At 45.1% G+C, this 16025-nt stretch overlaps 1 protein-coding gene across 1 annotated transcript in view; it reads right to left on the bottom strand.

Annotated features, from left to right (window-relative positions):
• T265_00079 (hypothetical protein) overlaps positions 1-9851 on the bottom strand; it is a gene marked incomplete at both ends in the record, with an annotated part of 69491 nt that extends 59640 nt beyond the window's left edge. Inside the window, 2 exons of the mRNA XM_009163736.1 lie at positions 4416-4795; positions 9812-9851. Of these exons, the coding sequence (XP_009162000.1) occupies positions 4416-4795; positions 9812-9851 (420 nt within the window). The remainder of the gene's footprint in view (positions 1-4415; positions 4796-9811) is intronic.
• Positions 9852-16025: the final 6174 nt, after the last annotated feature.

The raw sequence follows: 16025 nt of genomic DNA, 5'->3' as shown, positions 1-16025 counted from the left end.
ACTAAGGACCATAGCTTAGATTTCTGGATAGAATATTTAACAATTAATTTGGCACTCCAACAATGGACCTAGTTCTCTAACACCCTCTGCTCGCTTTGAGCCGTGTTCTGTGAGTCCAGACCCACAACTGTTTTTGAAGCGTTGCTACACTTTTTTGACTTGATGCGACATCGGTTTCTTGGGCGATATAAGCTTTCCTTGCGTCTTTTGATGGTCGTGCAATTTTCCCCCGCTCTGCGCAGGCCAGGCAGTTCAACAAATTTGCCAGCCCAAACCTGCTTCGGAGAACTGAGGCCAATAGTTGGCCCTATCGTGTTCACAAAAGGTTCCCAAAACTAATTTCCCAACAAGATGCATATAAGTTTGAGGTAGGTCGTTATAGGGTTACTGGTTTCAAAAACATTAAGAGGTCCGCCCCCGAGTGCAATGGATAGTTTTTATTTTCTTGCATGCGGTGCAAACGGCCACATTTTAAAGTTATGTGTATTGGATATAAATTTGTCTGCCAAACTTGTGAGTGGTTTGCGCCGCAACCGTTATACAAACTTCAAAATTCACGACCGCTCTCAGTTAATTTACTTATCATGGCAGCTTCATTAGCATACTTTACCACGATACCTGTAGTTGATGATAGCACATTCAAGAAGCAGATAACGTTTGTCGCACGGCTTTACTTTTGGCCCTGGCAAAGAATTGTGCTGGATATCTGTATGGGTCTCACTCTATTATCGCGAGAATTAGGATCCAAGTATGTTTAGCACTTAAGATGTTTGGTTACCGATGTTTCTTGCGCTCGGAAAGGGTCGGCTGGCCGCAGAGAGTAAAGAACAAAGCGACACGTGGTGAGGTACGTAGTAACTCATCATGATTTGAGAAGCACTAGAGCAAACTTACAGGCTTAGTGTGTCTACCGCGTCAAGCCACCCCAACGACCGATAGGGTGCGGCTTTCAAAGAAGCGGTATTTTGGCACATCAGTGTAAGGTGAAAGCGGTTAAAGTCAGGCAGATGGCTGTGAAACTTTTACGTCCCTCAGGCAGGGATTTTCCCAATCGTTCCTGAAATGGCCGCAGACCCCATAACACAGGACGCGCAGCGAACACCATCAGTGGCTATGCTTTTTTCAAGCAGAACTGTCAAGCTGGGGTCAAACACAAACTTAAGATATTCTCAACTAAACGATCATGCGTCAGCTTAGGGTGAAGTTCAATTATGTTGACTTTCATGTCGTCCAGATTGATGGGGACCACATTAATGTTTGTTTAACACGGAGACAAGAGACTTCAACGTCCTTTCATAGCTGTCCCGCTGTGTAGCGTTCTTTGTATGTTGCACCGTGTAAGAGGCCAGTATATATCATCGGGGTATTGTTGCTACTAAGTATGTTAACTACGCATTCACGAAACTCCCTTCCGTAGGTTTTATGACCAGTGATGCAGGCATGTGTACTTGGGCGCCGGTGGTGCTGGTGGCAAACATGCTGTTAATCTAAAGGTGACTCATAAACCTTCCGCCATATTCACATTCCCCAAAGTGGCTACACGAAAGGTGAGGTGAAATACCCCACCCCCCAATATTTTTCTTCCAGGAGATTCACGAGTTTGATTTGAGCTGTTAAACCAGGCCACATGCTCATCCCTTGGTGAGTGGGTTCCCATCGCTGACAAATCGAAATTATGTACGTAAATTCGAACTTGAAATAAAGTGCTCAAATTTTGTTTGGTCGAACTGGAAAGTGTGATTATGGTGCCGAACATTCCAAGACAAAAGACGGAGTGATTTGTGGGTACGGAAATATCGGGTGACCACGGTTCTGGTGTAGCTCGTTTTCTTTGATGGAAATTACTCTTCTGGTTCTGCGTTTATGATCATCCATTCACAAGTCTTTTTCGGCTCTGAAGCCTTCGAAGTGGCGAAGCACGGCCGGTTGAACCCGCATTAACGAGTGGAGGCTTCAGATGGCTGCCGTTCAGAGAGGCCAACAACTTCGCTCGTTTTCAGGCGAGTCTGATGTGATCTCGTCAGAAGTGCTAGATGATTTTGTCAAGTAGTACAGTTGTGATTGAGCAATCCAACTGAAATACACCAACATCAGCTAAATTAATGCCAGCAAACATTTTGGCCAACTCCGTATTCTAGGTCTGAGCGTAAACGCCTGGATGCTACAGGCAACACATAAGGAACGACTGTCGTTTAGGCAGGGCAGAGTTTTGCGCAGTGGTCATTATTCCTCCACGTAGCTGGGTAGGTTGTGATCTAAGGCATTTGCTCCGGGTCCAAGGTAAGTGCTCAAATACCAAGAACGGAATGGTGCTTGGTTGTGGGGATAGTCCGCGCAAAAGCATTGATGCTTGTGACTTGCGTTAACAAGTAGTCTCACCCGTAAGAAGAGACCACCTGTGTCTTCAGAACGCATATTTCCAATATCACTTGTCTTCGGTGTTGAACTCCGATACAGGCAACTGAAGAAGTCTGTTAAAACGCCCGGTGTGCTCAAGGAAGCCAAACGCTCTTTTGTCGTGGAAACCGTGATCAACCAGGGGGTTTGGTAAGTCGTTCACAGTCCACACATTAACCACACACGTTGTTTCATGTTTTTTGTATTACAGCTGCAGAGTTAGCAAACATTACGCGAAATACACTTTTTCTCGCGCGGATGAGTGCGATTCATTCGGCACCCTTATTAACCCGGGCCTGACAAATGGTGACAGATAAATTCGAACAGAGATACTGGCGACTGCTTCCTAGCTTGTGTTTCAGTCCTACGTGCTACCCGATTTTCTTTGATTTTATGATTGACTAACCAGCCACAATATTTTTTCCTGTATTCCATCCGTCCTTTTTCCTTTCTTTTTTCGCCTTCTACTTTCCCTCGCCTTCCTTTGGTTAGGGTCACTCACCGTTATTTGCCCGCTTTGTTGGGCTCCAAGTATGGTCGTAATGCCTCCCTCCACAACGTCGAACGCTCTTTCATACTAAAAACTCTCAAACTTTGTTCTGTGTTTCCGAAACTTAAGCAGTGATTACTGCGCCTTTGATAACCCTCAGTATTGCTTATAATATTTTTATCCGCTGGACAGCACCCCTGCATTTTTATCAGACACATCTGTTACCAGTAGAGATCACTTCATATGAATGACGAAACTAACGAATGTATACTCTTGCAAAATCCTTCCGCCTCTTGTTCGTTACATGCGCAGGTATGCAGTTCACTCCAGCGCTATTCTAGCGATTTTATTCCCGCCGCTTTGCGAAGAGGTTGGGGACGTATGTCTCCCTCCGGATTCTATTTTGACGTGTCCGGTGAGTACAACGCCACCTCTTAGTTTTCTGATGGTTTTGTATCCGGAGTTTTGTCCTTGTGAATAATGTGCCATTCACTACCTGGCAATAATTGATCAAGAAGTTTATTTTCACCGTTTCGTTTAGCTGTCGCATGCCATCATATTTACCTCAGCGCCGATGCGACTTTTCCCACAGGTTCAGCACGTCAAACTGCATTGAGAGTGAGCGTGGATCCTTGGTGGTTGAGCACATCCATCAAGCGACTGACTTAATAGCTTCTCTCCTAGATTTATTTGTTTGCTTTTAGCAAATAACTTAGGTCCCATCAGAATACGGAATGGCCTTGGGGAATAGTTGTTCAGAATGCACGGCAAGGGGGCCACCTTAAAACGTTTCGAATAACAGCCTGTTAAATTCAATCCATTAAAGTTGACCAATCAGTCGGACAGGAGAGTAAGCACACGAAGGCTTCGTAGCAGTTGCAACGTTCCTTTTTAGTAACGGAGTTACGGATTCACGGATTGATTCACAGGATCGGGGCTAGTGCTTAAGTTTCCCGGGTCGGTTTTGTTCTTGTCGGTTAGTGGCTGTTGTCCACCTGAAAGGCACAAATGAAGAAAGGGTGTAACACTGCTCTTTATGTTTTCAGCGCGAAGCAGTATGCTTGCCAGTGCAAGGATTTGCACAAATAAATGTCTCAGTGCTTTAAACTGGGTTCTAAAATGGGCGTGGACAACCGTCAGAGGCCATTCCACGCAGCTACTACCCGAACAGAGGTCATTCCACGCAGCCTCTACCCGAAATGAAAAGGAATTGTGTCTAACGAGTGTATGCTCTCTGAGCTTGAAAATGTTCTTACTATGTCCCCGCCGTGTGTTTGCTGGTTCAACGGAAAAAGAACCTGTTTGCCAAGCTTTGTTCAAACGGGGCATAAGTAAGAATTAGGTTTTCTCGGAGGCGACGGTACTCCAGGGGAAAGAGGTCAAGCATCGCAAGACGGGTATGGTAGTCCACGGAGTTGAGGCCGGCAAAAATTTTCGTAGCGACTCGCTGGACACACTCAGTGATGGTGACGTCCTTCGTGCGTCCCCAGTAGACACGTTGGTTGGCGTATTCCAGGAGCGATCTTACGTAGGCCCCGTAGAGTATTTGGAAGTCCACGCGAGTAATACGGGAGAAGATGCGTCGGATCATCCGTAAAATGGCGAATGCCTTTTGGGCCGATTTCTCATGGTGCAGTGAGAAGGACAAGTTTGAGGAGACCCAGATGCCCAAATCCTTATTGGCATCCATCCTCATGATGTTTTCTGGTCCCTTTTCGCCATGCATAAAAATGGCATTCGCTGAATCCCCTCCAAACGACATATGGACGCACTTTTCATCATTCAGAGGAAGGTGCCAGTCCAACGACCACTGCTTGGCAGCGTCTACATCCATTTTGGGGGCACTGGCATTGGAACTCCAGGATTTCAAGTCGCCCGCAAAAAGTGGACATGGACTAGCAAAAACATCTGGGAAGTCACTAGAGGAATAGGTTGAGCCTATTCTCACTCGGAATGATCTGTCTGATAGGAACGCCTTGATCCAGCGAAGGATTTTTCCTTGAATCCCTTAGGACTCGAGTTTGTGGAGCAGCGCGACGTGTGGGACCTTATCAAACGCTTTTGAGGAGTCGGAAAATTTGGCATCTTTTATGAGTCCTTCGTCGTTGGTTTGGGTTAAGCTGCCCATAAACACGAGCGTGTTTGTCACGCGAGAGCGGTTTGGGAGATATCCGTGTTGAGCTGGAGATATCAGGTTGCTGGAAGTAAGGTGATCTATGATAGTTCGCTTGAGAATGCAAACAGAACACAAACAGATACATCCATACCACATCTAAGATCATTACTGCTCTGGGACGGACAGATAAGCGAGTTCAGAGGTGTTATATGTCAAATAGCCATTCTCGAGCAGGAGGTGTCCGAAAGCGGGCCCACATGAATATCACGTCGGCCGAACGGATAAATCGGGGCCAGCTTCGGGCCAAGCGAAACCGAGAGCTGATTTGTCAGAATTTGGGCCATCGCGATCGAGCGTTTCTAGACCGGTACTTCAAGCACGACTGGGAAAATTGTGGCCCGACACTGAGTAAGCCTATATCATGATCTAAAAGTATGGTGGTCCATCACCTTGCACGGCACGCTAGTGAGGCTTATAGGCCTGTAGCTGCCAGGCGATAGTCGATCACCAGTGTTGCAGTTTGGCGTGACAATCGTTTCATTCTATGCAGAGGGAAGGCGGCCTTCCTTAAGCGACTGACGAGACACTAGGTCTAGAATATTCGCCACTGTGGGCGACGTTTCCTTCAAAACACTGGGTCTAGAGTATTCGCCACTGTGGGCGACGTTTCCTTCAGGATTCCTGGATGGACCTCGTCGGACCCAAACGCGCAGATTGAGTCCATCTTGTGCAAGAGTTGGCGAATGTCCTCCACTGTAAAGGCTAAGTTGGTTAGAAGCTCTCAGAGTTACGCCTTGACAACAATGGATGTGACGAGGACGCTGGGGCTGAGTATAGACACGTGTAGTGTTCTTTTTAAACCCCAGATACCACTGTTGGGTTATTTGTCGGTTCTCCGTTTTTGTCCCTCAAGGAGAACGCGGATGGCTCATTTCTGCGGCGACGTCTCATGCATTTGAACAAGACTTTTTTGTTTTTTCGAGCAAGGTCCAGAATGGTAGCTTGTTTTCGTATGTTCCATTGGCAGATGTCTGATTTACGGCGACTCCGTATCTGACGAAATGCTAGCTCAGCTTCTGTATGCCCTGTACCCGAATTTTTGAAAAAAAGTTGGGACCTCTTTTCCAGAAGACGCCGAATCCTTTTTGGCAGCCTGAGGTTCATCCGAGTGCATACTGGTTTTTTGTGACGAACATCGCGTCAGCCTCGTGAACCTTCTGGAAAAGCGGTCCTATTTAGCTTTCCCACTGGAGCTGGTCCCAGTGTGACTTATTCAAAAGAGATGCGCATTCCTGAGAAGTCTGCACGGTAGAAGTCTCGAAGCCACGATTGAGGTTCGGGATTTCTGGCCCAATAGCAGACGAACTGAAAGGTCGGCACACAGTGGTCGCTATGTCCCAGTGGGTCGTTAATTGTTACCTGATCAACGAAGTGTCTTTCGTTGGTGATGACCAAATCCAGGAGGGATGGCAGTTGGCCTGCGCGGCATCTGGTGGCATGTTGAGTCCAAGCGCTCTGTCGAACGACTTCAATCAGCGCCACTGCAAAAAGCCCACCTAATTCGACGCACTGGAGTTCCATCCAGGAGGCCTTTGTGGTGTTGAAGTCACCTACCAGCAGGAAATGAATGAAGTGGTAGTTGGATGAGAGTTGCTCAAGGGTTCGTATGAGTAACTGGTCATCTTTAGGGGGACCCGAGTTGCTACGGTAGATCACAATGAGAAGGAGAGAATCGGACTCGCGCAGCGGGATTTAGACCCACAGTGCATCGCAAAAAGATGCAGGAGTGGTATCAAAGAGGACACTCGGGCTTGGTAGGGGCGCACCCAAGTACAGAGCAACCTCATCAGCCCTCCCTTGTTTTGAGTCAGCTCGAAAAAAAAATATTCTTTGCAAAACATCGGACTTCAGTAAACCGCCTTGACATGCATGAATAGTAATCACCATCGTTCGTTTGGGCCAAAAGTTAGTCTATGTCATTTTTCAGATTCAGTCCTGGTCTCGCACATACAACACTGTTCCTGAAGCTGTTTTCTTGATTGAGCAATTATAGGAAGGTTGCAATTAAGTTGTCCAGAAAGCCATTCGAATTCGTACAACTTTAGCTCATATGTAAATATTATATCACCTGCGAAAACGAAAGAGACTGTGCAATAAAGCAGTCTTATTCTTTGTTGATGGGGGGGGGTGCAACCTTGAACTGTTTGTCCCTCTGGAGTACTCGACATCTCACGGACCTACGTCACACTTCGCTTGGCTGAGGAAATAAAAAAGTTCCTTTTGGGAACTTCATGTTTTCAACGCTTGGGGATAACAAAGTACACTTCCAGTTAATTTTTCCACTGTATGGCATTAATACTTGACGTTTCAAATTACTAGACCGTGGCCCAATAGGTCAGGAGACGTGGAGAATTTTCGCTCGTAAGGCGCACCAGTATCGGGCGAAATATGGACGGTTTAGAAATTCGGAACTGGTAAGCTGCGGAGCTGAGCGCACTGCAGGTTTCAGTGATAACGGGTTCTGCGTCCTCCGGCCGGATCCGGTCAAGCAGTCGTCGTTCACTATTTTTGCACCAAACACATCGACTGCGCTCGGAGAAATCTGTAGCGCAAAAGTGGATTTTCCCCATTGCAATTTCACACTTCGCAGATACTTCGGCAGAATTGAGAATGACATGTCGTTAGCCCACAGACGGTTTCTTCAGTGTCCTGGGAACACATAATCGGTTGATATTTTCCGATATAACCGCTCAGTGTCTTTCACCTTCCAGCGATCGGAAGTTGAGGACTAATGGGGATCTTACGGGGCAATAATCAGTGTTCTGGCCAGTGCGTACACTTTTTATGTCTGGATAATTTGTTTTGCAGTCCAGTACTTGTCAAATGATGACGCGATCGGCCACGACTGAGAGATATATTTGTCTGCAAAACACATTGTCCGAGGCCTCGGCTTTTAGAGAGATGTGGGCAAGCAAAATACTGAACCTGAGTTTCAAAAACGACGGATGGTTTCCCCTCTAAATGCTGCTTGAAGGTGGAGCGGTTCACTCATAAGAAAAAATTATCGCTGGCATGCTACGGGCGGGTTAAACTATCCTTCCTTAGGGTGTTGGCGAAAATTGCCGCTGGTCGTTGCTTACATAGCCAAGGCTATCCAACACCGACCGAACCTTTCTAGAATATCATATCTTTTACAAGCAATCGAAATGTGAATTTACCGCTCATACGGAACCCATACTACACAGTTTCGCTGTCCGTTAGAAAGGACTCAAAAATACAGCTTTTTACCTACTTGTAAGAATAACTGACGAAGAGATATTCCGTGTTGCTAACTGTTACTCCTTTCTGCGGAGGTTATGTGCTGGTCTTCGTCCGCCAAAATTGAAGACTTGGAGGTGATAAACTCGACTCTAGCTCTTGCATCCTTTACTGAAATCCATTCTTATTGTGGCAGCGAAAATGCTAATTTTGGTCACTCAGTGCTGTCCAAGGTGCGCCAAGAGCTTGGGTTCGTGGCAATCGACCCGGGATAAAAGTTTTTTGTGTGTGTATAATTACGCACACATAAATGGAGGGTGGAAATATGTACCGTGGCCTTGATTCGGTGTGCGGATTCGGTCGGTACAATAAAAGATGATTACAAGGAAAATGTTTTGATGCATTGTGGGTGTACACTAAAATGCTCAAGAAGAGGCGCGTCCTTGGTTTTCTGTTCAGACTACCGTAACATGGACCCCAATCACCCGGTCAGGGTGATACTAAACGACATAGCAAGCTATTGCTTGGATGCCATGCGACAGCCCGGATCGATTTTCACCAGCCTACTGTTTTGTGTTTCATGTGGACCGACGGCTTGTTAGTTGGCTGTGGGAGAAAAACCGGCGCCACAGAATTTTGTCCAACATCGAATTTTCAGCGGTCGGTTAAAGAGTAAATTATATAGTTCCTACAAAGAGGAGTTATCTTCCACGATGTGGATGCTTTCAGCTTGTAGAATATCTGTTTGGTGGAAACAAGGAAAAGCGCTCATTTTGTGTTTTATGAAATTACACGGACTCAAGGTCCACCTGCATGTCCCAGCAAGTTAGCGCTATAGTCCCCAGAACCAAGTCCACGAGGTGAGTATAGGCGAGCAATTGTCTGTTTAGTCACAGGTTGAGGATATTTAGGCAAACGCGGGTAAAAGGGGAAGGTGCGTTTGTATCATTGAATATTAGTCGCATAAGAGTCGCAAACTTGCTACAGAATCACGGTTTCCAAGTGGTTGCAGTCCGGACGAGCGTTACCGCATCTGCAAAAGAACCCATATCAGATTGACGGTGCGGCGCTTGTCGCTTCAGCTGACTCCATAACTAAACAACAAACTGCACACTGTGCTACTGGGGACAATCTACAAGCTGCTGATTCTTAGGGTCAAGCATTCGATTGAGACGTGAGAGTCGACAAATCACGTGCAGCATCGGGGGTTGGAAGCCAAGGAATAAGCTCCATTCTGTGGGGCGAAACCAACTGATTTACAAATTTATTACGTGGGTCCGTTTGGATTGGAAAATTCTGCAGTAAGGTGAAGGGTGAGAAACTGCTGGGTAGAGCAGGGGGCGAAACTGATTTACAAATTTAATTACGTGGGTCCGTTTGGATTGGAAAATTCTGCAGTAAGGTGAAGGGTGAGAAACTGCTGGGTAGGTAAGGGGGCGATAAGTTGTTGGTGAACACCACCAAACAGACCGAAATCGCTTGAGGCGCTCTCTGAACTGGCTTTGAGGAGTAGAAGTTCGGTGAACAGAGGTCATGCCTACAAAACTTACTGCAGGTGGATTCAAGAGATCGATGATGGGGAGCCGGCATCCACCAGCCGCTTATAGTAAAGGACAGAAAAGATGGTATCGTGATGATGCGTTCTTTTTGAATGTGGACTAATAATTGTTTTTTCTTGGGGCAGCAGGATGTAGTATATCTCTAAGTTCTAAGCTGGTTCGTATCAAGAACAGCTCAGCCGTGCTGCTCACACGTTTGTGAGGATTAAAAAATGGGTGAACTCTAGGTGATATGAATAAATCGGTTCTGCAGTAAGGTGAAGGGTGAGAAACTGCTGGGTAGAGCAGGGGGCGATAAGTTGTTGGTGAACACCACCAAACAGACCGAAACGCTTGAGGCGCTCTCTGAACTGGCTTTGAGGAGTAGAAGTTTGGTAAACAGAAGTCATGCCTACAAAACTTACTGCAGGTGGATTCAAGAGATCGATGATGGGGAGCCGGCATCCGCCAGCCGCTTACCTCGATAAACTAGGAAAAAGCCTGTGGTTGGTCTGAAAAGCCGAATGGTCTTTTAATTACTAGATGCATCTGAAATTATGATTTTTTATTCCAAACTATAACTGGATGCCACAAACTCAAAGTTGACCCCATTTTCGAACGCAAGAACAAAGGCTGGTAATCCACACCTGAGGATGATGCCTACCTGATGAGCCCCAAGAAGGGCAAAACTGGTCGTGGGCTGACGAAAATTTTTCAGCAAACTTATTGGTCGTGGGGAAAATTTTTCAGCAAACTTATGAGTGGTGCGTCACGAATATAAATGATGTATCCAGTTTGCGGGGTCATGCTGTGATCAAGCAAGGGTTGGTTGGCGGTTAAGGTGACGAGCGAATAACTCTGATCTGGTGAACCTCTGAGTGTAAATGTAGAGTGCCGGAAAGGAAGTGGGGTATGAACATGATGGTGTGTTTCATATAGTAGACCTAGCGGGACTGAAACGTGGGAGCTCAAATGTCGATAAGGGTTAATCTGGGAGATAAGGGATGAGGGCGAGGCACGTGAAGCTAACAAGGAGGCCTCCAGCGAAACTAACAATTTAGTGTCATACCTAAATGACGCAGGGTGGCTTGGATTAAATTCACTTAATTTCCCCAACAAGTGACCTCGAAAATATAGTCCAACACCGACCATGAACTGGACGATCTCTGATTAGTTTTTGTTTAACTAATCAAATTGAACGGTCTTTGTCGGTTAGGCACAAGCTTGCGCACCGGGATCCATACAACGTGACTACATAGAAGGGCGCTCGTCGTGCTTTCATGTTTGTAGAGCCGCTCAAAACTAAACCTAAACCGCTAACATTATGTAACATTACAGACCATTGTTTGGCTTCAAACAAACCAAGGGGAGAATGTTACCGCCCAGTTTCATGAACGGTCGATTAAGCATCATAGCAAGCGCTCAGAAAACCTCATGAGGAATTCGCTTCCTTCGGCGGATCAAAAACGTCAATGAACGATCACCGATACAATATTCTTTTGGTCCACTGGTTGGGCGCAATGCTTATGACTAACGACTTGATAGCATTTTGGCAAAGTACCGGGACTCAACTCCCTTCTCGTATTGTTAAACCTCAGTTTGGAACAGGCGCCATCAAATATCTCGGTCAGGTTTTAAAGATCATAATTCCTTTCGGTGACGCAGAAATCATATTCACCTTGTCTGCATACTATTTTACGATAAATTTCGAGGTTCTCCGCCAATTCCGCCAACCAAGACAGACAGACAACTGGTGGTTGATTCTTTTATGCTTGTTTACTCCTGCGATGTGTCTGTGACGCTTTCTAAGTTAGCCGCACTGGTTTCCGTGTTGTTCCTCTTCGAATGTGAATGCCATCTAAACTTCTGTTAAAGATAAGGTAAACAAAGTTGTTGGTATGAATCGGTTCCTATGTGGAGATACTAGTTAATGTAAATGTTACAAAAGAAGGTGTTTGAGACAGGTACGTGGATAAAGAACTCCGAACGAAGTATTTGTGTCCATCAATGGAGATAAATTGATTTGTAAAACACATCATTGATTGTAGCTGCCCGTGCTATCGTTTGCAGGCCTTTGGAGCAACAACAATCATTAAAAACTAGCGCGTATTAGGTGGTTAATCGTAAAGGTAAGATGTTCACAGATGAGTGTACGAATTGTGATTAGCCACGCATACTGTTACGCGACCAATGTGTTTCTCAAGCAGAAAAAACAACCATTGAATGCCAGATAAATTTATTTCCAAAGGGAACTTATACGAGAGTTCAGCGAACAAAAACATATTGGATCGCAGTTTAAGGTGTAGATTCCAACAGACAAATATGTCTAGAATGTTGAAACATCCAGTAAGTACTCGCGAATCAGACTGTATTATTGCTGGACTAGCTAACGATTCAAGAACCAGGAACCAAGTAATCTGGCTGACTTGGCTGTGTTAATTACCAACAATGAAAAGCCTAATCTCGGACACGGCATTCAGTGACAGAGCGACTGTTTCAGTCTAGCGTCATCGAAAGTGTGATGCATTTAGTCAGATGCATGTATGTGTGAGTATTCGTAGAACTAATCAGTATTTATCCGGTAGACGTAAGTTCTTGTGCGCCAGCCTACCAGGAGTGCTATATCCATCGTAAGTGTAACAAAAAAGCAACGAGATTTTTCCAAGCGTAAGCGCATTTAAGTAGAAAGCATTTAAGTAAGCATTTAAATAAAAAAACCGTACTACGAGTAAAAACTTTCATGAACACAATGCTGTCATGCGGTACTTGTGAGCATTTCGACTCTGTATTTCACAAATGTTCTCGTCAAATCCCAGTGAGCCAACGTAGGTTGCTGCCAGTTTGACGGTTGGAGGGAATTATAAGCTAACGAAACGGTGGGCCGCTATTTATACTACCCCCATTATCTTCAAGAGTCATTACGGACTCCTCTGTGCGCAAAACTCCCAGACACAACTGAAGTGACATCGCTTCAGTTTTCAGACACTGCATTGTCACTTGTCAGAGATTTCCTGCGAAAATCGTATTTGTCTCCTGGTTACCGCAAACAAAGTTTGGCCTCCAAAAATAGAAAAACAAGACACATAGCATCCATGGTGGTTGATATGAACTGCACTCCCAGGCCCCAATATGTGAGCCTACCTGCTTTTCCCCTATATTCTTCACCATAGGAAACTAAGAGTGTCAAGTTGGATGCACAACGTACCATGAATCCGTTGAGTGGATCTGACTCCAAATCGGGAGGGATAACGCCCAAGATTTCAGAGATTCTTAGTACCGACATAAAAGGATAATCAAAGGAGGGCGGTTTTTACAGAATAACTGCACGCAATTGCCTCGCACCCCTCACAATAAGTAGGCCTTTAGTAGGGCGAAGTGAATGCCTCCAAAACTTTTAAATGTACGAGGTTAACCGGTCTCGGTGGCAAGCAAACCGGTTCGACAGGACATTCGTTTACATTTATTCATTCTGATTTTGGCATTGTTCCCATACTAAACCACTCTATGCTCGCCTCAAGTACTCACCGCTGTCCAACCTTTAACCGTTTGCTCTTTGAGTGCCGGGATTATGTTTGTGCACTTCACGGAGTTTGCAAAAATCGTTCGAAAGTGATTACAATTGAAGTATAAGGCTTCTTGCTCGAATTCACTGGACGCTGTGTGATGAAACATCCCTCGAAAGATGGATAATATGGTCTATGGGAGGACTTCACAAATTACCTTTGGAATTAACACAAAATAATACCACCAGTGAAAGCGGTTTTCGCTGTTTCAACTGAGCTGTCATTGCGTCCGTACCAAAAGTCCTTATTTTCTAAAATTGGAGAACAGCTTACTTTAAAATTAAAAAAATTAAGCATTTGATAAGTTTTAGCTTGTGAAATATGAGGCATCTGTGTCCCATTGCAAATGAGATCAGAGACTGACGTGGTCTGTAAATTAAGCATATGAGTGCCCGTGTACTCCCTCAATAACAAATTAAACTCGAGGGAGTGGAGCAGCACTTAAGCGAAATGCACCCAATTGCGTGCCAATGTGGTTTTCACAGGAGACCCATCGGAATACCAGTTAAGTCTCCCGTTGATGATGTTCTTCCATTGAATGTACTGCATTAGGCCGCCTCAATTTCAAGCTGGTACTGTACGCCATTATTGCAATACATTGTATAGGCGTACTACACTACTCACAAGGCCGGTGAATGCTCTTCGGCTACTGATGAATAATTTCGCAATTCTCGGGCTCATCAGGCAGACGTGGTCCCAGATTTTTCGTTAACCTTGTGTTCTACGTGGACTTAAATTGTAGGACATTTGCGGACTGCACTCATTTGCATGCCAATTTGGTTTTCGTGGTCAACTCACATAAATCCCAGCGAAATCCCCCGTAGAAAGATGTGCTTTTTTGGGAAACTCGAGAGCTGTGCCTCCCTGATGGGGCCTAAGAGGGGCAAAACCGGTCGTGAGCCGCCGAAGATCGTCTATAAACTTTATGAATATTCTGAGAATAGTCCTCGTCTACAAACGCGAGAACAACGCACAGGATTACTAATTGGAATAAGCGTCTCAGGTATACGTGGTGCGGCAAGATAAAGTAGGACCTTATCGCTGCAACGAGAAAGTAAGCGTCAGTATTTGTAGAAACAAAACGACAAAACTATTTTTCATGTTTCTATCGCAAAGCACAGCTATCAGTGTATTAAATTTACTTGGTCATTGTACTATCCTGTGCTAAGGCCGTGATCTCAAAACAAGGGACTGATTAATTAGCCTAAACGCAAAATCTAGGTTTCCTATCTGACAGGTAGCTCGTAGTCTTATTCATCGACGGATGGTCAGTAATAATTAAAAAACAAGGGATTAATTAGCCTAAACGCAAAATCTAGGTTTCCTATCTGACAGGTAGCTCGTAGTCTTATTCATCGACAGATAGTCAGTAAGTAATAAGGCGAAACCGAATTCTGCGAACTTCACCTGCACTTGTTCGGTAGTCGCAACTGGGCAGTGAACAGTATAGTGAATAAGGCGTGGGATGACAGTATAGATAGGCAGAACGTGGTTCTTTAAGAAATTAACAGTAATTCGTGAGGATAATTAAAGAAAAGCTTACGGCTAGACTGAACCTTCAGCAATTAGCAACACAGGATGGCACAGAAAGCGTAGTGTGCTATCGGACAAGTTGAACGGTAAAAATGCTGTTCAGTTCAAAGTAGGACTAATTTTAAACAACGAGCCCTGCAATGAACGTGAACAAATTGACTATATAAAAACGGTTGATATAGAGTCAATTTTGTTTAAAATAGAATGGTTCAGTCTTGAAAGTTGAACAGTCACTGGGAGGGTGATGAATTAGCCTGAAGAATAGGGAAACAAATAATTACGTCACGTAGTTATCAGCCATTTGTGGATACGAAAGGTCGTAACAATATCGGGCTGATCAATTTACTGTCTGCATGCAGCACAGCGCATGAGCGAAAACATACGACTACCATTGTTATTGTTAGTTCTAACTCCTATCACTTCTCACATTACCCAAACTTTGCCTGAGGGGTCTGTTTGTAGGCACACTAGTCGGCCCCCCCCCCAGCAAATTGACTACTCACATGTCACCGCTCAGGTTCGTTGCACAGCGTTCTTTGTTCAACTCTTGCTTTTCTATAATTATCACTGATTTTAATTAGCAGAGCTCTTGCCACCCCATCGTACACTTTTGACACTATATGTAGAGGTGCTTACCGGTTTTCCGAAACCCGCGTAGAATTCCTATGTAGGTTCATTGAGCTTAAGGCAAACTGATTATCTGGATGTTATGAATCACGTTGCAGTGGATGTATCTGTGTTAGAATGTCTCTCCGATACCAAGGGAAGGTTTTTTGCTTGACGGGATACCCGTAAACAACCAAATCTGGGCTGTCCAACTGTCCACCTCCATGAGAAATGGCACTAATCGAAACCCCGGTCGCGATTTATTGATAGCGCCAAGCTATGTGCCAACAAACTGTCTACTCGATTAAACGAAACGCTTCCTGATGAGATCAGCCACCCCCTTTTTCATACTGTCTGGATTTAAGCGCACATATAAGTTGTCTTACTTCAGCAGAGGCACACAACAATTTGTTACCTAGTTGAGGTGCAAATACAGGTGAGCGTCTTTTGTAACTGTGTTCCACTTCCTGGAATCCTTCTGCTGTAGAGCAACCCACGGGAAGACCTGTGGATACGTGTGGCTT

Source organism: Opisthorchis viverrini, assembly GCF_000715545.1.
Source record: "Opisthorchis viverrini unplaced genomic scaffold opera_v5_1, whole genome shotgun sequence".
Taxonomy (NCBI): domain Eukaryota; kingdom Metazoa; phylum Platyhelminthes; class Trematoda; order Opisthorchiida; family Opisthorchiidae; genus Opisthorchis; species Opisthorchis viverrini.
Note: the sequence above shows the minus strand (reverse complement) of the source record. Positions and strands in the feature narration are given on the sequence as shown.